This window comes from Nansenia antarctica (genome assembly GCF_963989245.1).
Source record: "Nansenia antarctica genome assembly, chromosome: 1".
Taxonomy (NCBI): Eukaryota; Metazoa; Chordata; class Actinopteri; order Argentiniformes; family Microstomatidae; genus Nansenia; species Nansenia antarctica.
In genome coordinates this window covers 44,850,464-44,875,432 of record NC_137674.1, presented here as the reverse complement: position 1 = coordinate 44,875,432, position 24,969 = coordinate 44,850,464, and the positions used below count along the sequence as shown (strand labels likewise).

Here is a 24,969-nt window from a genome sequence, read left to right as displayed (position 1 = left end):
CTTGACAGAGTGGACAGGCAAAATCAGTCATGAGAGAGACAGCAGGTACGAAATCTAACTCGCAAGTTGACAGCCATAGCAGGCCTCAAGGACTTGTGAATGAGAAAAAACAAGATAATATTTTGTTCAGGAGAAAATACTGAATTTGACCACAAGGTGTCAGCATATAGCTAGCTAAGTTGGAGAGAACAATGTTGTTGCTTGAACGCACTGAGGGATGCTTAATGTTGTTATTACTGGAGCAAGAGTGTTCTCTAACTGACCAGGTGTAAAACTGTTGGTTTGAGTGTACGGGAACATGCTCCTAAAGTGTGTGTGTGTGTGTGTGTGTGTGTGAGATTAGAAGTAATCTCTGACTGACCAGGGGTAGTGTTGTTGACAGCAGAAGCACTGCTGGCCGTGACGGGGATGAAAATGGGAGGGGGCAGCCCTGCTGCCATGTCCAACAGGGGCTGAATGATGTCACTCTTAAAGACGCTGTTCTTCTGCCACAGGTTGAGGACCCTCACTATCTTACTCTGAAACACACACACAGGACAGATGAGACCTCAGTCACAGTTGACACGTTAAATGAATAGAAATGCAGTTGGGTGTCCTCACAAACAATACAAACAATAAAGATGATCATAACAATCCCAAAAAGTGTAACAGATGTTCAGTCAGAGTTAGAATAAGAACTGGAAAGCCAACTGCCCCTTTGGATCTAAAACAACAACAACAACAACTAAAGAACTGACTTGAGGAAACTGCTGACCCACCTTGTCATCTGACGGGCAGCGGTACAAGTGCTGGAAGGTCCCGATGATGTTCTTGCTGAAGCGCGGGGCGAACACGTCTTTGTCCTGGCCAAACTGGTGGCGGGACTGCCTGACGATGGAGTCGATGACGTACAGCCCAGGGACCTTGTACTCTGGCTTGCACTAGCAACACACAAAGTCTGTTGTTTAGGGTTCTCAGAGGGCTTCTGCTACACAGGATCAAATATGTTTCACTACAAATTTCAAGGGCACTGTTAGACCCAGAATCTACTGTAAGGCTATTGAGTTGTATCAGTAATAAGGACGTGGGAGTATTAGATTCACTGATGCACTGAGACAGGTAAGATTATACAAGGACAAAACAAGGCCGTGAAAGAATAGGCCTCGTCAGACATGTTCATATAGTTTTTTGGGAAACAGAGACTGAGTGAAAGTACAGTAACTCACTTTCTGAACAAACTTCTCCACGCTCTGGACAACATGCTTGTAGAACTGAAAGACAAGAAAAACAAGAAAACACAAACTGTGATACCCCCATCAAAACCACAGCCTCCCTCGAGACAAGTGTCTGAAAGCTGGAACGGACAGCAGTTGCACAGAAGAAACATTTCAAGAGCAAAATATCAGTTAACACGAAATCCTTGTTTTTCAAGTGGGCAAACAAACACAAAATGCCATAAGGGTCTATGGTCAAAACAAACACAGCTCATCAAGTACCATAAGCTGATTCACAGATATACACAACCATCCAGAGATGAAACCATTGTATTGTAGTAGCTTCTTTAGGTGATAGAAATCAACCCTATTTCATGTAATTTCATCACATCTAGTCTCTCAAAGAAAAAGACTGTACATTGCATGTTTTCCCCCTTTCAAATGAGAGCAACATATAAGGATTATGAACATGGAAAATGGAGGGGGGCAATCATAGAAGAACAGAACATACAGATCAGCAGCATCTGGTATTGGTACACCCATTTTTGGTCTTCTGAATAAATTCTATATCACAGATTCTTGAAGAACATAACTTCTAATCGCCTCGCAAGCTTAGTACATCCTCTACTTAGTATTGTCTTGCCCCATCAAAACCCAAAATATACGTTTGTTTTACTCCACTGTTTGTAAACAATGTAATTGTTTACAACCACTGGATAAGCTTCAACTTGGTTAAAACTTAAGAATAATTTCTACTTTATGGATAGGCAGTCCTTGCATCCATAGCTCTAAATTTCGTTGTTTGGTACCTGTACTGTAGCAATGACAAATAAAGTCTATCTATCTATCTATCTATGAATGTGAGAAGACTTTCCTCCAGCCCTTAGCTAATTACCAAATACAGTGACAGAGAGACACCTTTATAGAGAGACACCTTTATAGAGAGACACCTTTATAGAGAGACACCTTTGCTGGTGTTTGGATCAGAGATTTTGAATCCCACACCTTTAACGCTGTAGTATGTAGGTGAGATTGGAAAGAGAAAGGCAAATATTTTCACGCTAATTTCAAACACACAGAGACTCAAATAGGCTATCATACAGCCACCGCCTAATGTGTGTCGACTGCAGAGCCTATTTTGGGGTGAATGATAAGCAGAATAATTTCACAGGGCTTAGAACACAGAGAGAACGGAGATGAAAAAGGAGAAAATGTATCTGGGCCATCGGCCAATAATGGAGAAATTACTCACTCACTGCTCAGTGTTGGAAATAATGAGCCTTTGCATTTCTTTTGCTCATCCATAGTAATAGCTTCTTGCCAATTGAAGTCATTACCCACAAACCAATTCTCCTTAAAAAGTGCTAGTCTGGTTTGTATTTATAGCAGTACTGGATAAAATATATCATAAAGCATCACCATAGGCACGTGACCTTGGGGAAATCATCAATACTGTATGTATCATCTGCCACATGGATGCCCTCTGGGGGTGTACATGTTCTTGGATGCATTACCTTCACTATCATGTGAATCATATCACATATCAAGACATTAAATACTGAGCCTATATCACACACACACACACACACATCACGAAAGACTGCATGAATAAAACATGACATCCTAAATTGGCCAGTTGAAAAATCCTACAGCAGTTGGCGCAAAGTTCATATGAAACTCATGGATTACTAGGGTGTATCTGCCAGCAGATGGAGCTAGTCATTAATTTAGGCCTATACTGTACCATGTAGCCATGACGCAACAAACTCCTATGCAAAGCTGCTACGGCAAATCTGCACCTCAGTAACCTCCACATCCCTCAATGACGAGGTTCATACACAACCTTAGAGTCAAGACACGTCCTAGTAGACATCCCAGCCTAGATAAGGCTTGTTTTGGTTTCACTTGCACAGCATGTAATGAAGAGGAGTCCACATTTAGGCCTCGGGGCTAGCCTATTTCTTAGTGAGGCCAATAGCTTAACAACAAAGCAGGTGAAAACCAAAACAATGTGTCTATATAGACCAAGCCAATGTAAAAATAGCTGCTATCGTGAATGGAATAAAACTTGCCACACAGGTCAAACCACAACAGCAAAGCGTGTGTGAATACCGAACGTTCACCTGCCCACCTCAGACAACATTAGAACACGGAGAGAAGTAGCCAATGGATGCATGGTTGCATTCTAACAGGGTTTCTCCCCAAACCAACGAACAGATGGGACTAGAGGAGGGACTTAAGAAATATCGCTCTGAGCTTAGCGTCTCAAATAGGTCCAGTTTCTATCTGAGACGCGGGGTTAAAACATGCGCTCGCGGACACATGTGTAAGAAAATGATTGAATGGAACGGGAGTGTTAAAGAATGGAGCAACGCTCACATGACGTTGGCACAGCTGCTGCGGTTCCATTGCAAATCAATGAAACAGACATTTAGCTCAACGGTGACATCTAGGTGTCTGGGCCTAGACAGCAGGCTAACATCACCACCACATCCACACAGCAGCCTAGACCCCGTAGGACAACGATGAGGATGAGGTTTAGGACAATGGACTGCACGTATATAGCGCCTTATTCCTAAGTGCTTTACAATGGCCTCTCGTTCACACACCGATGGTTGCAAGCTACCATGCAAGGCGCCGGCGAGCTCATTGGGAGCAATTTGGGGTTCAGTGTCTTGCCCAAGGACACTTCGACACATGGACATGAGGGGCTGGGGATCGAACCACGACTTTGCGATCATTAGACACCGGCTCTACCGGAGCCACAGCTGCTCTACTCCCTTTGAATTAACCTTGGTCTGGGCAGCAGCATCGAACTTGAATGCCCCAGTTCACACACAAGAGGATCATGTCAGTGTCTTACTAAAGGGTTTCATTTAAATCTTGTTTTAGGTCAATACTACAAAATGTGTGGTGCACCTACAGTGGCTCTGTAAAGTGTTTCCCCTACCATTGCCTTGGGGGGGGGCGGGCCGCCCCCCCAACGGAACCCCCCCGCCCCCCCAAGAAAGAGGAATTATTACGGACGTAGACACCAAACATCTGACAAGTAGGCTAAAATATCCGCTTTTTTAAAAACCCAACCCGAATCTGGCGAGTGGCAAGCCCATGGGCTCGTTGGTAACGTTAGTCCGCCAGTAGTCTCGCATAGCCAGACCTATCTGCACACTTCGCTTCGCGCTGGACACACTCGCACACGGCGCGAGTTTTTGCAGGGTGAGATGTCTGCAGATGGAAAGTAAGCAAGTAAGCAAATATAATTGCTGAGTGTGCTAACAGAGCAAGTTGTTTCAAATTGGTCGTTATTATTGTGACTAGAAAGTGTCTGATTATAGTTCCATGGTATGTAAAATAGTGTCAAAGAACTAGCAAGCTAACTAGCTAGCTCAGACGTGATTAGATGAGCTAGTCTGCTGCACACATGTCAGCTAAAGAGCTAACTGGATGCACTTTATTATTTTACTTATAGTAGATATACTATCTTTCTTATTCTGCTAGAATTGGGCTTTATGGTGATACCATAATGGCATATTTACAGTACATGGACAGTGGATTGAAGCATTGGAAATTTCAGTTTTTTTATACGATTTTTTTTCAGGTGAGAGTAAAGTCAAAATGACATTATCTGACTGCATTGCCCACAGCAATCCAATATTCAATTATAATTATGTTATAAATTGATATGGATCAATTTTAGAGATGCTCCGATCAAGGTTTTTGGTGCCGATCACCGATCACCGATCACTGGAATCAGTGATCTGCCGATCCGATATCACCGATCACCGATCACAGCGTCGAAAATGGCAATTGAAGCATTCTATTTATTGTGTAGCATTATTTATGTTTTAAATTATTCTTAACACCATTGACATTGTATATTAAGTATTTAAATGAAATTAGGAGATGAGAAAGTATCATGAATTGACGACCATCTGTTTTATTGAATTCACAACCACCTGTAGCTTACTTCAGGAAAAACAAATAAAATGTGAAAATAAAAATCATAATAAATAAAATGTACACTGTCACATCAAATGTGCAACATTCCACTCGAATGAGAGGAACTAGGGGCTCTTAGAGAACTTGGAGCTTATACTGTAGCTTTCCTGAGGAACAATAAACATACCCAAACTAAACTGCAACATAAACAGGCTATAGCCAAATATAAAATACTGTTTCAAGTCAGTCAGTTTCAAGTCATATTTAGGAGGAGATAAGACAGCAAGTCAGCAATAATCAATAAAACAAAAAAACAAAACATTGCACCTAAGGAGATTTCAGACTCAAACCTTACTTCTGATTAAGCAGCATCACTGGCAGATTAGCCTTGAGAAATACAAGCATCTCAGCGTTTTTGGCACTCAGCCTGTTCCTCTTATCATCTAAAATATGTCCTGCTGCTGAAAAGTCGCTCGCTATCTACACTTGTGCAAGGTGCACAGAGGAAGACCTAAAACTCACGCGCTAATAGTTGTTGTTGCTATGGGCCAAGTGACTTCCTGCTCGCGGGGTCACATGACGTCGGTGAACACTACCTACACTACGCTCGTGAAGTCGCGCTGGAACTCTGACCAGCACTCGTGGAACGCCTCTCGTCCAATCAAAGCACTCGGTCCCTTTATGACGTCGAGCCCAGTGTGCGCTTCGGCGCTCTCTGAGCGAATCGACGAACGCAGCAAATGCCGTATGATATTCGTGGTATTGAAAGACCTTGCGTGCGTTCCTCCCCGAGGTATTTCTTTTGAGCAGACATTACAAACGGCATATTTGTTGTCTCTTTCCGACACTGTGTAATATTTCCAGACTGGCGACGCCATTTTGTAAACTGATCGGTCATCTTTGATCGGCCGTTTTGAGAACTCCGATCAAAACCGATCAAGGCCATATCGGCCGATACCGATCGGCGCCGATCAGATCGGAGCATCACTAATCAATTTATACCTCTTATTAGATTATAAATACTCTGGTTGTTATGTTTGCCTTTTGGTTGACAGTAAAAAAGGGAGAGGATAGAGAGCAGGATGGTGCACCAGAGAGAGAGAGCGCAAGAACCAGGTGAGAAAGTGGACAGGTAGTCAAGACCACATAAGTAAGTAGCCTTGAGAACCTAATGGCCCATAGGGCAGGAGCCTATCTCCTGTTTCTGTAGCGGCTTAATGTACAAGTTAGTACATCCCCTGGACATGACGCTGGGGGGGGGGGGGGGGTCCATGCCACCCCCCCAAGACAGCAAACCTAGGGGAAACACTGAGTAGGATGTATGAAATGTATGAAATGCATGAAAATCTGGACCAAATCTGGACACCAATGTCCAAAAAAAGGTATACAGACAATAATAAGCCCAGTCAATTTATTGAAGCACAGGTGCACTTATTCTGCATATTTAAATGGATATCCCTAATAACACAACTACAATCTAGCTAGGGCTCAATCCACAACTCATTAGGCCTATATTCTACAAGCAGCAATGCAATACGACAATTAGCAGCTGGCTCGAACACCCACAACTAGGAAACGAATACATGAATGTGATAATTGCAACGGAAAAGGTGACCCTTTTTTTAAATGAATACATTTGAAAGTGGGTGTAGGAGGAAGAGAACACAGAGTGGAAGACAGACCGTTTCTGTTTCCAAGTGTTTTGGGGCTGAAGATGATTAGTTTTATGCCAGGCTGACACCGCAAGACATGTACATCTTAACATCGGAGTGTCTCTCACAATTAACCGCCTCTCCTGAATTGTAATAGTGCTATAGTGTAAAGCTACAGCGTGGGGTCTCTCATTACAGGATTCTAATTGTTACGATTAAGGCAGAGAATCAGCATCTTGCACTTGTTTAGGCTTTGCACATGAATTTGCATTACACTACCTGCACTATTTCATTGACACATTTACATATAGGTATATTAATTTGATCAGTCTCTCACTATAGGTGACCATAAAGGCACTTCTAGTGTTGAATGAAGCGTATCGAGCAAAGGCATTCCCGATGACGGAATTCATCATGGAATTTTAATGTAATGGAATTGATTATTTCATTAAACCTACGTGTGTACTTAGGTACAAAAAACACAGAGAGCCAAGTAACAATGTCTAGGATCCCAGCAAAAAAAAAAAAAAAAAGCTAAATACAGCATAACAATAATAATAACAACAACAACATTCATCCCATAAACAGGTTGGGGGAGGCAGATAAGAAGGAGACCAACACCGTCATCATGACTGAGTCAAAGCCACAGGCCTAGATGTACTCCCAAACGTGGTTTCAGATTTAGTCTGTAAACAGGAGCTAAAACACAATTTCATTCCTGAATGCAAATTAGGATTGTAATATCAATGTTTGTATAAACATGGAGGATATGATGCCAAACTCTGTATAGCTATACGTGTAGCCCAGCTACTAAAGTGAGCTATGAGCATTTCAATAAATAAGTCCATTTAATAAATAAGCATCATTTCATGGTTATGTACACGGTTATTAACATTGTTATACGTTTATAATGTGTACTTGTTTACAAGCTCTAATATGAGTTCGCTCATTGGTTATATGTCATTCATTCATTTCTTTATTTCATTGGTCCATCGGGAAGAGCTAGCCAACTGTAATGTATGCTGAGAGAGAGGGGGCGGGACTAATAGCGTTAGGTTGCACTAAGTAACATGTCAGAATGTTTGAGGACATCGTTGAGTGAAGTAAGACTTGTATATGCTGTGTGTAACAATTCGGGAATCAACGAACAGTTATTCCTTTGGATGTTGGTGCACATTGAAGCTACCAGAGGTAAATACATATGTATGGTGTTTGTTTATAAGCTACATCTACTCGTTGTAGTATGTTATATTTGACTGTAGAGCTAATCGCGGCAAGCGGTTAGCTTAGCATAATTACGTTAGCATGTTGCTAGCATTTGCTGAGTGATAAATTGTTTCTAGCTTTATCAAAACGAAATAGCTATTGGATTTTGTAGCTCAGTGTATTCTGTTAATTCAGAATTGGAAGTCGAGAGACCAAGCAACAGGAAAGCTCTCCGGTGGACAAGGAGACCGTTTCCAATCGCCTGGAGTAACTCGAGACCGTCCAGTGAATCTTCGCGCCCGTGTCCTTCAATCATTCTCCTGTGCTCGTGGGAGAGCGCTGGACCCCACCCCCCCCTCATCTCTGCCTCTTTTTACACCATCTTTCAAACCCCTCGTTTACCTACGAGTTCCCCACGAGGTTACGTGAGTACTGAACCACGCACAAGCTTTTGTTTTGGGCTCGTGTGGACGAGTGAAGTGGCCATAACAGTTTCAAGGCCCCCCGCTCACAAGCAACGTCAGCTGCAACGGTAACACTGGTTAATGGACTGAGTTACAGAGTGCGTGTGTGTGTGAGTGTGGGCCCACCCTTTTATTTTACTGAATGATATATTGTACAATTGTGAATCCTTTGAGTTGACTGAGTTTATTGGAAACATTACATTTATTTCCTTGAAAGGAATTGGAATAGGCTTTGAGCCTATATTTTGTTATGTGATATTGTGATATTGTCTGTTGACATTGTATTGTGAATATTGTCTATTGACTTTGTATAACATTATAATTGACTACCAACACTTTAAATTTAGCATTTAGTAAATAAATATATACCCTTTGGTATTTGCATTTAAAGCCACTGTGTTGTGTCATAAACAGGTAATTCATATGATATATTAAAACATAAATACATTAAAAGCATTAAAAAGGAAGTCCTATTTAAAATACTTCCACATAGTTAATGGAGGCACTGATCGTCATAATTTGAATACGGTAGTTTATTATTACAGGTAATACCGCCACTTATTTAAAATGGAACTCAGGCCCCGCCCATATGGCAGGGGTTACATACACTATGAAAGACAGGTCATGAACTGTATAATGTAGACCTAAACATAACAGGAGACAGGTCAGACTGACTCTTAGATTACTTTTAGATAGGGATGCACCGATACCAGTACTCGTACCCGATACCATGCTCATGTCCTCATAACTACCCTGATACAACCTCCCTGATACCATGCTCATGTCCTCATAACTACCCTGATACAACCTCCCTGATACCATGCTCATGTACTCATAACTATCCTGATACAACCTCCCTGATACCATGCTCATGTCCTCCTAACTACCCTGATACAACCTCCCTGATACCATGCTCATGTCCTCATAACTACCCTGATACAACCTCCCTGATACCATGCTCATGTCCTCATAACTACCCTGATACAACCTCCCTCATACCATGCTCATGTCCTCATAACTACCCTGATACAACCTCCCTGATACCATGCTCATGTCCTCCTAACTACCCTGATACAACCTCCCTGATACCACATTACTCTGTTGTGCTGTTTTCCTACTCCATGGCAGAGTCCTACTCCCCTCGGTCTCATTGGCCAAATGTAGTAAGATATAGTAGTTCTTTGAACCAAGAAACAAATCAAAAGCCCCTTTCACACATAGTTCCCTGTAAATTACATGGAATCCCAACCCGGGTCCGCCAGTGATTTTTCGCCGTTCACACAAGCTAAATGCCTTTCGATTGCCGTGCTGCGCCTTTTCACAAATCCCAGGTCTGCGCAAGCTACTTGAATCACGCATTCAACTGGTTGCAGAGCTGGAATGTAGTAGACATGAATTCGAACGAGACAGGCGCGTGACACTGCCATATAGCCTACCATATATATATATACAGTATATGATTCTGCCATATATCATACCTCCGTTTTATGTATTTATCATCATATTTTTCACATTAATTTAACAGCGAGTCAACTTGTATTATGCTTACCATCACCAAGTTCGCTCTCCAACTAAAGCACTTGATTACCATTGATATAAACATACTATACTAGTCCAAAAGCACAGTATGGGAGAACTTGCTACAGCGCAGCGCACACTGTATTGCCGGCCTGAGTAAGCACAGTTGAAGCGAGGGAGTAAACATATCACAAATGTACATTTGATAAGTAATCTAACTAAGTAAGTAACATAGTAAACTATGATTGGAAATTAAGTAGTATCCAGTTGTGGAATTATATTTAGTAGCAGCGATATTGGGGATCTGGGGCAGTTCTTATGCTGCGGGCGCCATCCCTGCTGACTGTGCGATGCAGGACAACTTGTGGGAGGAGATGGTCTGGGTGCACTGCTCTGAAATGCGTCTATCACAAAATGTACATTTGATAAGTAAGTAACCTAGATAAGTACCGTAAGTAATCTAGCTAACTATGATTGGAAACAAAGTAGTATCCAGTTGTGGAATTACACTTATCACCGAACCAAAAGTACAAAGTGAGAAACTCCTCGCTGTGATTGATTAACTTGTTCCATGTGAAAACATATCACGTCAGACATACGTAACCCTTTGCGTGCCGGGCCAGGGAACGTTCAGGCTTCTGTTCACACCCTAGGCTTCCCAGTAAATTCCATGGAATAATACATGGTCCCGACCAGGGAAAATGCCTGATCAAATTTCCCTGGTCAGTCGCCTTCGCACACCATATTCCAATTACCAATTCCATGGAATCTACTGGGAAGGCTTGTATGTGTGAAAGGGGTTTGATGAAGGGGCGAGATAAACAACAATGTGGCTACTTCACTGGAAATAAGGATATCTTCCACTACAGTATCTGAAATAAATATACACTATTTTGTATGAAAAAAACACACTTTCTAAACACGTTCTCTTACTAGCAATGACTCATGGAAATGGCCACAAAGTTCGCGTTCAAGCAAAGGGGAGTAGGAGACACTTCACTGACAGAGAAAACCCATTGCTCTACTCTGCATTGCAAATATAGCCTACTCGATCCGAGGTAAAGAGTGTGTATGTGTGTTTGCTAAGCATGTGAGAAAGAGAGAGAATGATGAAAACGAAACTTCATTATGACCAACCTAAAACTTGTTACTATTTAACATAATACAGTAAATTATAATTTACATAATCATTTTACTTTAAGTGATTTGAAGGCAGGGCATTCTGACAATTTCAGACTAGCTTGTCTGTTACCAGCTAAAATATAAGTTAATATAATATATGTTCTCAAAGTCATCGTTAGAACTGTAATGGTATTATCAAGTACTCGGTATCGGTACCCGCGAGTACTAGGGATGCTCCGATCTGGATTTTTGGGGCCGATACCGATTTTAAAAAAAAATACATAACTGTAGGCCTACTGACTGGATAGCCTACATATTTTTTGCTTTTTAGACAAAAGTTTTGATCCATTAGGCACCAAGCAAACGCAGACCCATTTTTATGGCATAGTAAAAGTCTGGCCTATCACCCAGTTAGGGCCTGAAGCCCAAGTCAGTCGATATGGCTGTATAAAAGACATCATAAACGTGGCCTTCATGGTTTACATACTGTTACGTCCTCCTATGTTTTCTGTTCAGTTATCTGTCTTCCCCAAAAACAAAACAAAAAAATCCGTTTTTGCGATCGGCCATTTTTGCCGATCACCGATCGAGTCATTTGGAGTGAAATCGGCCGATTTAAATCGGTGGCCGATAAATCGGAGCATCCCTAGCGAGTACCCAAATGTAAGTAGGCTACTTGTACTCGGTCTGAAAGAAATGGTATCAGAGCATCCCTAATTTCATTCTTGAATGCAAATTAGGATATTATTGTAATATCAATGTTTGTATAAACATGGAGGATATGATGCCAAACTCTGTAGCTATACACTATGAAGACCGGTCATGAACTGCATAATGTAAACATAACAGTAGACAGGTCAGACTGACTTGCAGATTAGTATAAGCGGTTAATAATTAACCGCTTCGACTCTTCTAGCAATCGTAATGTTACTCCCTCTCTCCAGTTATGTTTACATTTCACAGTTTATGACATGTGGACTTTCATAGCATATACAACTAATGGATCTAATGAGCAGCATCCAAATTGGCATTTTTTTGGTTCCAGCTTGATTAATTTCCACGTAAATAGATGTGGTCGGACTGATTTCCTTGCAAGCTAATCTCATTTTTTAGACCTAGCACCTAATTTTTAGACCTGATAACTGAAACTTGACCTTTTTAGGCCTTGTGGGTCGGATTGCTGGTTTTTAGACTTTAAGGCGTTTTAAGACCAGCGCGGGAACTCTGTAGAGATCAACACGATCTCATGTACTTTGGCTGCCTGCAGTCAATTCACAAAGAGAGATTTGGTTTTGGTAGCATCACTATAAGGCCCCATTCACTCTGACAATATGGCTAAAAAGCCTTACTGTAAACACACCAATCCAACTCCTATCACACAAGTTGAACACTAAATCTTATGTCAACAAAATATGACTATCAAGAATCTCAGTGAGGGAACTAAATATCCCCAAATCAGTCTTAGTGAATCCAACTCTGCAAAGGAATCTGTGAAATCATGTTTACTTGTGTATGGACGGGGGTGACAGTACTTCAGGTGTGTGGGCCAGTGACGTCACAACATCGGACAGGTCTCACCAGCTGATCCACATCTGCTACAATAGCATTGCATTTTCTTTTCAACTAATCTGACCAATTGCAAGTACAGAACACAATGCACGAAAAGAAGACAGTCTTACAGTAAAATCCAACAGTAAACAGGACTTACGTCATAAAAGCTATTCAAAGGCTTAAAGCCAAGCTGGATGTGTGATATATGGGAGAGGGATATGTAGTAGGCATAACATGGAAGCCAGTGCAGGCAGAAAAGGGAAGCCAATGCTCTCTGGCTTCCAGGCAGCATTGGAAGTGGACTAACTATTGTGTAGCAAAGGCTGGGAGGGGGTGGGGGCCAGAGTTTGGGGGGGGGGGGGGGGGGGGAGACAAATGGGGAGCAGGAATGGGCCATAGGGTAGGATGTGTTGGGTTTGGGGGGAGACGGAGCCCAGCAAGGTTCTCCTCACCCACTACCACACCTCCTAACACGCCTCATCTGCCCAGCGGATCCCATCAGACTCCCCATCCCTCAGGGTTCCCTCCCCTAGGACAGCACACACAACACCTGCTTCAGCCCCAACAGAGTAGAGCTGTCTCCAGGCAACAGGCCCGACAGTCCTGCAGACTGCTGCTGTGTGTGAAGGCCCCCCCCAGAACATGATGTACCATAATTATGTGGTAAAAGGTCAGTATGTCCTCAGTGAGTAATGGTGTTATCTACCAAATTGTCCCTGTTGGTTCCTGTACCGGAATAACCAGTTAAAAGCAACGGAACAATGAGTGTGAAGTGATGCATCATGAAAGTACTGTTCAGTCAGTCCTCTCAGGCAAGGCTCTGTGTTCAAGGAGTAATGTGTTCATTAGCTCGCAGTATGCTAAAGGCAGGCTACTTTGAGAAACAAGAAATATTTAACTCAATTAGCAATGGGCAGGAAACTTCATCACATTCACGAGCTGCCTGCTTCTGGCTGTCAGGTTGTGTGTGTGTGTGTGTGTGTGTGTGTGTGTGTGTGTGTGTGTGTGTGTGTGAGAGAGAGAGAGAGAGAGAGAGACAGACAAAGAGAGAGGAGGTGACGTTCTGCATTCAAAGGCAACATGTCACCCATTTGATGGCAGTACAAGGGGAACGCAAACTGCCTAAAGTCATGACTGATAAAGCCTTTTCACTTTAACACAATAAGCGACTGTGTTAGACCATGGAGTACCAAGCGCAACATCTAACACCATCAACTGAAGCTCCATCTCCATTGGCTTTCAACCAGGCAACATGATGAGTTTCTCCGAATATTTTCCAAACGATTTCTCACTATCGTTCTCAGCCGTTTCTTTAATCCTGAGTTGAACTAAGTTGGAAGTAAAAAAAAAAGAAAACGTTATATCCAATATATTATCCTTAGCCCTTATAATTCAATTGATTTTGCTTGGTCAGTTTCATCCACTCCACGCCGGGCATTCCCTGGCAGGGTTGCACAGCATTCCATGGTGATTCTATGGTGGTTATCAGCTCTCTGTAAGGCCAATGAGTTTCCAGCTGGAGCTCAGCACTAACAAATACCACTTGATCCCTGGATGCTAAACCCCGGGGCAAAGCCAACAACCGCAACCACGGTACCCGCTGGCACTGGGGGTGAGAGTCCTCTGGAGGCACAGTGACCTATTCTCCTGAAGTGTTCCATGTCGCAGACTGAACTGAAGTACAGTACATATGTAGAAAGAGAGTAATTGAATCTGTTTTTATGTCTGTACTGGACTATGGAGACGTGATCTATCGTCACGCGGCTGTCACTACCTTAAAGGCTCTGGATTCGGTATACCACTCTGCACTCAGATTCATCACTCAAGACAAATATAACACTCACCACTAGGGGTGTAACGGATCACCTAACTCACGGATCGGATCGTGTCACGGATTTTGAGTCACGGATCGGATCATTTTTCGGATCAACACAAAACATATATTTTTTCCTTGAATTCTGTAAAAACACCACTTTTAATGTGTGAAACAAAAAAACAACATTCAAGATGTCAAAACTGATATATATATCACATATATATAACATCTATATATAACAACATATATATATATATAACAACATATATATAACATCACTGCTGCAAAGTAACAGAGTACTTTTTGTGTGTGTTTACACAATCACCCAGGCTGCTTAGCGGGTGATATGACGTGATATAATTGGGACAGAGATGAGTGAATGAATGTTGTTGTCAACTCAGTACACATGCAGAGAGTGAGAATAAAGCGCTGATTGTTTTTCTACCGGTTACATTTGAATGAATGAATGGTCTTTATTGTCATTGCTACAGTACAGGTACCAAACAACGAAATTTAGGAGGGGTGGCTCCCCTGGTGTTAGGAAAGAAAAAAAAAAAAAAAGAAAAAAAAAAACGATTTTGCTATTGATCCGCGGTACACATGCGTTCCGAACCGTGGAGGGCGATCCGAACGGATCACGGATTATCCGTGATCCGTTACACCCCTACTCACCACTGTGTCTTATATGATAAGGTTGGCTGGACATCTCTCGCAGCCCGCCGAGATTATCACTGGTATCAATTTATATTTAAGGGGATTTCAGGCAAACTCCCCCCCTATATTACTTCCCTGTTGGACTGGAATGTTTCTTCCTATCAAACACGCTCCAGCGAGTGGTTGGTTTGTACGGTCCCTCAAATGTCTACTAAGCTGGGTAGGACAGCCTACGCTTATGATGCTGCTAACACTTGGAACTCTATTCAGAATTCTCTGAAACGGGTCACTCTCCCATCACTCAATGATTTTAAGAACTTGGTTTTCCCCCTCTGTGTCACTTCTTGTAACTGTTTTTAAATTATGTTGTACATTTCTTAGTAATGTTTTTTTGTTTGTTTTATATTTTGGTTTGATTTTTATTCTGTTTATGACTTGTATTGTTGGTTCTCTTTTGTTCACTCGTTGCTGCTGTAAATGAGGGCAACCTCAGTAACTTACGAGTTTAAATAAAGGTTTGAATGAATATGACTCTCTAACCCCCCCAGTTATAGTACAGCGTCAGGAGGAACCATGTTGGGATGGCCTGGTTGGTTACCCATCCACCAAATTGTCTGAAACCGTCCCGAAAAAGGAGAATGTGAAACACAAATATCCGAGTCAGCACAGTATGGTTTAGGACAGCCTTGTATGTGTGTCAGGCCCTGGGCGCTGCCATGCGTATCCAAACCCCATTGAGCCCTAACAGACCTCACTTGTCGTAGCTATGTGTGTCGTGCACAAAACTAGAAAAAGCAATAACTACTAGGGATGCTCCGATTTATCGGCCACCGATTTAAATCGGCCGATTTCACTCCAAATGACCCGATCGGTGATCGGTAAAAATGGCCGATCGCAAAAAACGATCTTTTTTTTTTTTTTTTTTTCCCCTGGGGAAGACAGATAACTGAACAGAAAACATAGGAGGACGTAACAGTATGTAAACCATGAAGGCCACGTTTATGATGTCTTTTATACAGCCATATCGACTGACTTGGGCTTCAGGCCCTAACTGGGTGATAGGCCAGACTTTTACTATGCCATAAAAATGGGTCTGCGTTTGCTTGGTGCCTAATGGATCAAAACTTTTGTCTAAAAAGCAAAAAATATGTAGGCTATCCAGTCAGTAGGCCTACAGTTATGTATTTTTTTAAAAATCGGTATCGGTTGATCTTGAGGAAAAAAATTGGTGATCGGTATCGGCCCCAAAAATCCAGATCGGAGCATCCCTAATAACTACTACTAATAGATAGTTGTGCTGTTGTTGGCCTATGCTCCAGGATGAGTAGCTGTACTCATAGCACAGTAGCTTCATACATGCACACTTGTATGTAACACAAATGTCAATACAATGACAATAAAGTTGAATCGAATTTAATCAAAAAAAAGAAAAGAAAGAAAGAAAGACGACGAAAAAACGAGTGCATAAAATGAAATGAATAACATTGAATATTACACAAATGGGTCCTCTTGCCTGAACCATGTCAGGCAGACATGCATCCAGATGCATAGTGTAGAATATGCTAACTGTATCACGAGCCTCATGAACACTAACTTTACTTTATAGGCCTATGGTTTTATCAATCAGGTTAATGTGTCATCTTAGAATGCATCTTCAAGGTAATCACTGTACTGCTGTTAGCCACTAGAAGGTGCTACCATCCGTAGGGAGGGATAATAGTTCCAGTGCTTTAAGGCACGAGTATTCCCCATAGCCACTAGTGTGAACCAGGTGGCAGTTGACCCATCTGTGGCCTTTAGCTGCAACCTCACAGGGGTTTGTTTAGAGAGCACTGTCAGACAGATAACTGCACAGTGACAATTATCAATTATTATTATTAAGTATAGTCTGAAGAATTGCCAAAATAAGATACAAAAAAAGATTGTACTTGTATAAAACTCCTCTTGACATGGGGCCGGATTTGCACCAATGTTTGAGTGAAGGCAGGATAATGACCTAACAGAGTCTGCACATACCAGTCTGCTAGATATGATGCTGTGGGTATAGTATAGCTGCATTTAACGATTCATAGAATGCTGTGTTTTGTGCTTAGTTTTTTTTATCTATTCTGCTGTGTCTAAGCCAGGGAAGCAATTCTGTTCAAATCCCCCACACTGAGCACCCTGTGTAAATGCCTTAATATCAACTGCAGAGCGTATCCCATAAACATATGCTGGGAGCTAGCAATGCTGCTGAAAAGATGTCTTTTAAGTGACATATATTCAAGAAAGAAGCCTATTCAGTGACTAGAAGCCATACAAAAATAAAAGGAAAAGGAAATTGCACAGGGAAATGCTTCAAAGCAAAAGCAGCCTAAAATGGCTATTGTAAAATTCATGTGAAGGGAATTTTGCATGACTGTCATCTCCTTCGACAAGACGCGCCTGCTGCTCCTGCTGCAGCCAGACAGGGGACTTTGCATTGACAGGGCAGGATGAACAAGACATGCTTGACTCAGAGACTGCACGAGAATGTGCAATGGTGCCAATACGCTATTGTGCATGAACACACCAATTCAGGAGAGACTTGCATATAAAAGAAATGTGAGGTTCCTGGCTTCAATTTACAGAAACAGTGCCAAAAAGATACACTACAACTTCTCCCAGGCCCTAGGGCTACCGTCCACACAATCTAGTTGGAAAGTGCCTTTGAATCCGCCTCTGGCAACATTTTCAACTTTCATGTATAAATAAAATATGAATATTCATTGAAGAGTAACTTAAAGAGATGCAACATAATTTTTGTAGCAACTTGTTTACATCTAATTCTGGCTTAAACTCATAGGAGCCAACGGACCCCCATGGGCATCCGAAGTGATATAAAGAGTTTACCTCGATCAATTCTCTTCATCGATATCACATTTTTTTCACAACTTTGCATGCTATACGATGCCACCATTTTTTCCCCGAGACGGTAAACACGGCCTAAGTCACATCCAGTTTTCTCCAACTGGAGAATGTGTCATGTCCGGTTTCAACGCCGAATTTCCATACCATTGGTCGGCCAACCCAAACCCCCCCCCCCCCCCCCCCAAAAAAAAGAAAAGAAATCTGATACATGAGAAAGGTCAAAGGTGGTGCCAAAATATCTCCAAATGGCCTAAACATATAGGTGTCCGCCTAAACATACCTGTACTAAAACACGTACAAAGTTGCATTTGCTCACATTACTAGCATCGACTTTGGCACAAGTACTAATAAGACCCTGGAGTACTGATTCCTAGATGATTTGGGCTTCGTCATCAGGTTTCCAAGGTGATATTCACTGTAAAAGCTGTTGTTTTTTTAGGCGGAGACTGAATTTGAGATGTTTTATAATGTTCTAGCTCTATTTGCTCTGACACAGTAACATAGATTTTGATTCTGACACTTCTACAGCCACCCCACATGTGTTAGCTTTCATTTGATACCAAGATCATTATGAAGCCCCTTGTGATTGTGGAGATATTCTATATTCACTGTGGGCATGTCATTTCGAGCAGAAAACCAGAAAAATGAGGTGGATAAGATCTGGTTAAAAGGACACTGCACACATGTTCAACATCAGATTCAGTATCTGCAGCACCATACCAGTGTTCACTACGGCAAAACAGGAATGTTCTAGTCTGTAGTCAAAAAGATAAGACAAAAGGTCCTTACCCTCGGTGGTGTCATGGGGACAAAATCAATCTTTAATTCATTGATTTTCAAAACTACAGCCACAAACACACTCCCACTGGCTAAAACAACTCATTGTAGGTTCTGAAAATAACTGAATGAATATTTCCTTTAGGACCTTTTTTCATATCTTTACAGAACATAGGAAATCACATATGTAGACATTGGTATGGTGCTGGAGATAATGAAGGTGGTGTTAACAATGGGTTTCGTGCCCATTTAAGTGTTGACTGTATGATTCATGATATCATAATTAGATTTTTCATATCATTAGACCACACAGTCCTCCATTTAAGACCAACAAGTTTGTGAAATAAGCTTTTGCTCATGGGCATGGGGTGCCCCACACCTCCACACTTTGGCCTATTTTTCTGTCTATTTGAGACCCGTTTTTGTCTCCTGAGGGCTGATCCTCTAACCGTAAACAGCAGAAGTACCTGATCAGGGAACCTGAAGTAAAACAACTGCTACAGGATCTCCTGAGTACCAAGCCATGCCTCACAATCTCGACAAACCACCAAACATTACTACTCGTGGGATTACAAACACATTTCATCCGCTGTTATGAGAACTTCCTTCATCTCGTTCATTTCTAATCTCTGAAATTCAACACTGCAATGGAACAAGTACACCGTGTGAAGTCCAATTTAAAAAAGGTTGAGAATAGACACTGGGTCATTTACCGGCACCTGCATACCATCCGTTCAACTACTGACAGAGCACTGAGGAAATGGATACCGTCTCAAGGTCAGACAAATTCAAAAGCGTCAGAAAACCGCTCTTTAAACTCTATCATCCAATCCCAGCCAAAACTGACAAGAAGGTACGAAAGCCAGAGAAAGCGTTGCTGGGACAGAGGACTCAGGGCAGCCGAGAGCACACCGCCCGGCCCCCTTTCTCTCTGTGGGAGTAAACTCATTGATTTGGCTTCTTCCATCTTCCTTTTGAAACAGCCCATACTCCTACCTAAGCTGGTTAGGGGTTCCCTTATCTCTCTGTTACTCTCTCCACCCCATCCGCCTGCTTCACATTCAGTGCTTTGGGTGAGCTGGGAGAGCTGCTGAGGGAAGGGGAAACAGGTGTTATTTACAAGCAACACAGGCAACACCAAGATCACAGTCATTCGTAAAAACAAATACAGAAACACACAGACAAAGAGAACTAAGTCAATTGCTTGGTCACAAAAAGGGGTGTTGTGGTGTATCCTGTTAAAAGGAAGGTAAAAAAGTCACACAAGAGAGCGAGAGATGTGTGGTGGTACAATCAGCTCGAGTCGGCTGGAATGTGTGACACACAAAGATTGAAAGTAATAGTTATCGTAATTCGTAATGACACTGACGCTTTGAATAACAAAGTGATCAATTGCTCTGCACAAGGATTCGGTTTTAAGGTACACAGTTGATCTGATCAGGGCTCAGATTTTCAGACCGGAGTTATGGGTCATTTCTGCACCAGGTAGGCTATATCTTTCCCATCCATTTGGGATTGAACCATAGTCGGATTTACACTACGGATAACGTTGGAAGTGACTTCTCTCCACATTGAGGACCGAAATGCCTAACAAACTTTGGCTTTGGAGTGAGCCATCACTTCAAAAACACCTCCCTCCAAATGTTTGGGAATAAAGCATTTTTTGGGCTCTAATATTTTCAGCTCTGATACTACCCAAGAATTCTCACATATTACTAATATCTTGAAATATCTTGAACTGGGGGGTTAGTCATATGTACTGTACTTCAGATGATGATGCATTGTCTAGTCCCCTAAAGTAGTGATCCGAAGAATCCTCATACTTTGTAGATTGGAATTCCTTACTGCCGGGGCCCACAGCACCAGAAAAGGCAAGATGCTGCCTTTTCAACAACAAATGGTTGCTTAAATAACTGCTTCAACCTGTAACCACACAGCTGTACAGAGACTAGAAACAAGCTGGTTCTAAAAGGTCACAGAATCATTATTTCTCCCATTTACCCATCTATATTTTCATAACGTACACTATTAGTGTTTAGGAAATATTTTGGGAGGAAGGAGGAGGGGGCACCAAAAACAAAACAAAACAACACTAACCCATTCTGTCAGCCTGCCATGACAGACCCAAGAGAGCCTGTCATCTGTTTGTCTCAGTTCACAGAGCTGTACGCCTCCTGTGGTGCCACACCCTCATCCCCACAGGCTCTCGCTACAGAGGTGAGCTCACAAAGTATGGCTCGGAGGGCGCTAGCAAAAAGGCAAGCTGTTTACAGATGCATCATCACCTACACTGGTTGTCTAGGCCCAAGAAAACAACATGCTGGTTGTCATCAATAATTCATGACTCGAAAGAGTCTTGTCAGTGATGATGATGCAGCAATGGTGTTTTCCGTAAAAATGTTTTCCTCTAATTGTATCATTTGTGCAGCCACTACAAATTGGACTGCCTGCTGAGCTCAGTAGACCCCCCGGAGTGCACATGAGTTAAGACATCTAAAAAGCAGCGACTGGAAAGATGTACGTTTGAGAAACACGACCCGAGGAGCACAACGTGCAGAGAACCAGAATGTAGGTGCTTTTACCGTAACGGTTCTCACATCCAATATGAACACAGAGGTTTCTACAGTATATGCATCGAATGATGCATAAAATAAACCCAAACCAATTAACTCAGAGAGACTCCCACCCACTGTCAAATGTCAATTGGCAAGCAGAGGCAACAGCATCTTTGTGACTGAACTGACGTTGCAGTTAATAAAGGGACAGTGTGTGGAGTCCCTGCATTCTTCTACTCCATCACTGTTTCCTGTATTACTGTTGCAGGATACTTCATGTCAGGTGTCCAAAAGGTTTTGTAGTCATAGGTCATGTTCTCACATGAAAGTCCGAATCAAGACCCGGAGCAAGTGGATGAGTTTGCAACATCGTTGCATAAATTATTTCTCTGATTTGCGTTCTCACAGTAAACGAAGTAACATACGCAATCGAAGCAACAGACGTGGTAGTTGATTGGTCAGAAAAAGAGAAAATTGCCCGTTCGTCCCGCTCTTATCCAGATCAACACGCCTGCGCTGTTGTTTTCCTATGGACTGCGTCGGGCAGTGTTCTCACCAAAAGCGAAGCGAAGCAAAGTGATGGATGCGTCGTTTCTAACCGAAGCGAAACCACCCTTTTCAAGCGGAGCATCCGACGGAGTTACTTCGAATGTGCGTTCTCACTGCTCCAGACGACGCAGAGCAAAGCGAACTTTATCCTAAACTCTGTTTTAAGTGAAGCAAATGTTCTAGTGAGAACACCCCCATAGTCCTGAAGCTATACATACAACGCACTTGTTGGCCTTGTTACATAGGGAAACCAGGTGGTAGATACGTGAGTTACTTCTGCTTCTAACGGCAAAGAAAATGGTAAATGGAAAATGTCCTTGTATGTTGAGGATGATGATTGCACTGTTATGAACATAAGTAGTGTAAGAGTTCACATGCCGGCAACATGATCTGACAGCAGGAGCAGCCTATTCATTCCTGTTGTAATTATGTGGACGATATTATTGTCTGGTCAGTTGAAGGCATTGGTGGCACTGATGACAGGAAATATAAATGTACATTTAAATCAATGTTGGACTTGGGTGTACCGAAGCTAGGAAACGATTTAGATTTTGATGGGTATACTCTTCGGTAACAGCATTGATTCAAAATACTATTGGTAATTGGAAACAAGTATTATAACATATTATAAAGTTGAGTCATGTATTATTACACAAGTGGATTAAGGAACAGTCCTATCCTACTAATGTAATTACACAAATTGCTCAACTCCAATACTATGCAATTAATGTACTGTAACAGTGTTACTAATTCCAGAGGTACTTCACAAGTAAGGGTGCAAAGTGTGACCCATTGTTTTAGGTGTAATCATCAATAGCATTTCACCAGACCTCGTTATAAAAACATTGCCTGTGCGATAAACAGTTCATCCAACATATCTGGCACACAACAGGAGGAAAGTTAAAAAGCAACTAAACAAGGTTTGATTAAACCCCACGGTGGGGATGAGAAATGAGCTCCCCTTTCACACAGAATCTTTATTTATTCTTTCATGTGTCTCGTCCTTCATTCTCTACATACTTACTTTTATAGCTTTTATTCCAGACTTGGTTATCTGGGTCATCTTCGCCTTGGAGATGGGAGGCTTGTACTCATTCAGCGAGTAGAGCTGAAAAACAAAAAAAGCACAGGGGAAAAACAATGTCTTAATAAACGATAAGAATTCAATCTGTTTGTTTAGGACCTGTAACAGGTGATGTTGTGCTAACAGTCAGGACTGTTGTTGGCACAATCATCACTCCATTGATGTTTGAATAGCAAATAATTAATGAAGGGTTCATGGGGAGTATACAGCACAACATGGAACAGTAGTTAGTTAATGAACCAATCAATGTGTTTAGTAGAGGAAACTAGGGGAATTAGGGGAACCTCTTTCCCATATCCCACCGAGGGAACAGCTCCCTCCAACAGCCTCCAACAAAATGTAACTTTTCACTGTTGGAAATATGTGTAGCGTGCCATTTAAAAAAATAAACTGTTATTTGATCTGTGCATTAGTCTGGTTTCAGGACATCAGAGGTGCAGCACATCCTTGTTGCCAATGTAGGAGGCCTCATCTACCCAGGTCTGCCAGCCTGAAGACCGTCTACCCATCAAGCCAGTCTAGTTGCCACTGTTTGAAGCAGCTATTTACAATGTGGACATAATATTGTGATTGGGAATTGGTTATTGAACAACTTGAAAACTTAGCATTCCAGAATTATCTGACGCTTTTCTTTGACTGAATTTCTGCTTGTATATATAGTCTTGATATTATGATAAATAATCATGCACATGATGTAGCCATCTGGGAAACAACTGAGGTGGATTAAACAAAACATTGAGCTTTCCAGCTTTGAGTTAAAAAACGGATCGCCACATTATGCATCAGACATCAGTCCTCCTGGCTGGCGCGGTGTCCAACGCATGATGCTAGCTGGCTAATCTAGCACTGAATAAGGTGATCAGAAAGATCACAGCTAGCTTTCCGGTGGGATTATATTCCCTGCGTGCCCTTGCAAGTTGCTAAGAAAAATATGACCCATCCTATTGCGCGATCTGATCGCTATTCGTTAATTGATTAGCTAACGTCGGCTAAGTCAGCTAGCATGAATAACTTAGCTAACCCACCAGCTAACTGTGGTAGCATGATGATTCACATGTCGCTGGTTTAAATTGGCGAACTAGCGCCGATCTGACGAATGGACAGAATAGGGCCGCCGACTATTGTCAAAACACGAGCAGGTTGTTTGTCAACTCTAAGCAGGGTGATCATGTACGGTAACAACATCTTGTTTGGGTCAGAGAAGATGCGGCCTTGTGTGTCTGCCCTTCTCCCCCTTTTCTGAATCAATCACAATTCCCTGACATTAGAATCGCGTATAAAAATTGGGGGTAATTCATACAAACCTCGCCGTTGAAAGATTTGACCGCCTCCATGACGTTGTGTTTCGGATCGCTGTTTGCTTCAAAAATATTTATATTGTTCTCCTCCACGGCCGGCTTGATGCATGCATGCTCGGGGCTTGGTGGGTGAGATGGAGGAGATGGCCAATATGGCGCACAAGCCCAATGAAATGTAATACGAACAAGTACACAGAGACCAGCGACCCCCAGTGTCGCACACAGGCACTGCAGGCTGTGACAGATGGTCGTTGACTCTGCAAAGGGCGACGACCTGTGGCCAAAACGTGCTAAGACACCGTGTGTAGCCTACAAGTCAAAAGTCATCTACTGCAAGCTAAAGGCAGTGTCTTTTAAGTGAGAAAGTTTAATTGGAGAAAAGAAAAGAAGTCAAAAACTGATAAAGACCATTGCAACTTTATTATTCTTCCATAGGCACTGACATTCTGAGATTTTATCCCAGCATAGCCTACATCACAAGCTAATAGAACTGTACACATTTTACATCTATGTACAATCATTGTATTTACAATGCTAAAACAAGTTAAAATATTGACCACAGCTAAAACATCTAAATGATTTAAATTCAGGCATCATTGTTATTGAAAGACATAAGAGGGTCGGCCTATGCTTGCTTCCATACAACAACGTTTCCATAAACTAATCATCATGTCAATGTAACATAATATTCAATCACATGAA

At 42.0% G+C, this 24,969-nt stretch overlaps 1 protein-coding gene across 1 annotated transcript in view; it reads right to left on the bottom strand.

The window, feature by feature from the left end:
- Window positions 1–24,372, bottom strand: part of scaf8 (SR-related CTD-associated factor 8) — a 38,580-nt gene extending 14,208 nt beyond the window's left edge. The window contains exons 1-5 of the mRNA XM_080547817.1: window positions 24,274–24,372; window positions 22,910–22,993; window positions 1,206–1,250; window positions 759–920; window positions 362–518 (exon numbers count right to left, since the gene is read on the bottom strand). Of these exons, the coding sequence (XP_080403943.1) occupies window positions 362–518; window positions 759–920; window positions 1,206–1,250; window positions 22,910–22,993; window positions 24,274–24,303 (478 nt within the window). The 5' untranslated portion in view covers window positions 24,304–24,372. The remainder of the gene's footprint in view (window positions 1–361; window positions 519–758; window positions 921–1,205; window positions 1,251–22,909; window positions 22,994–24,273) is intronic.
- Window positions 24,373–24,969: the final 597 nt, after the last annotated feature.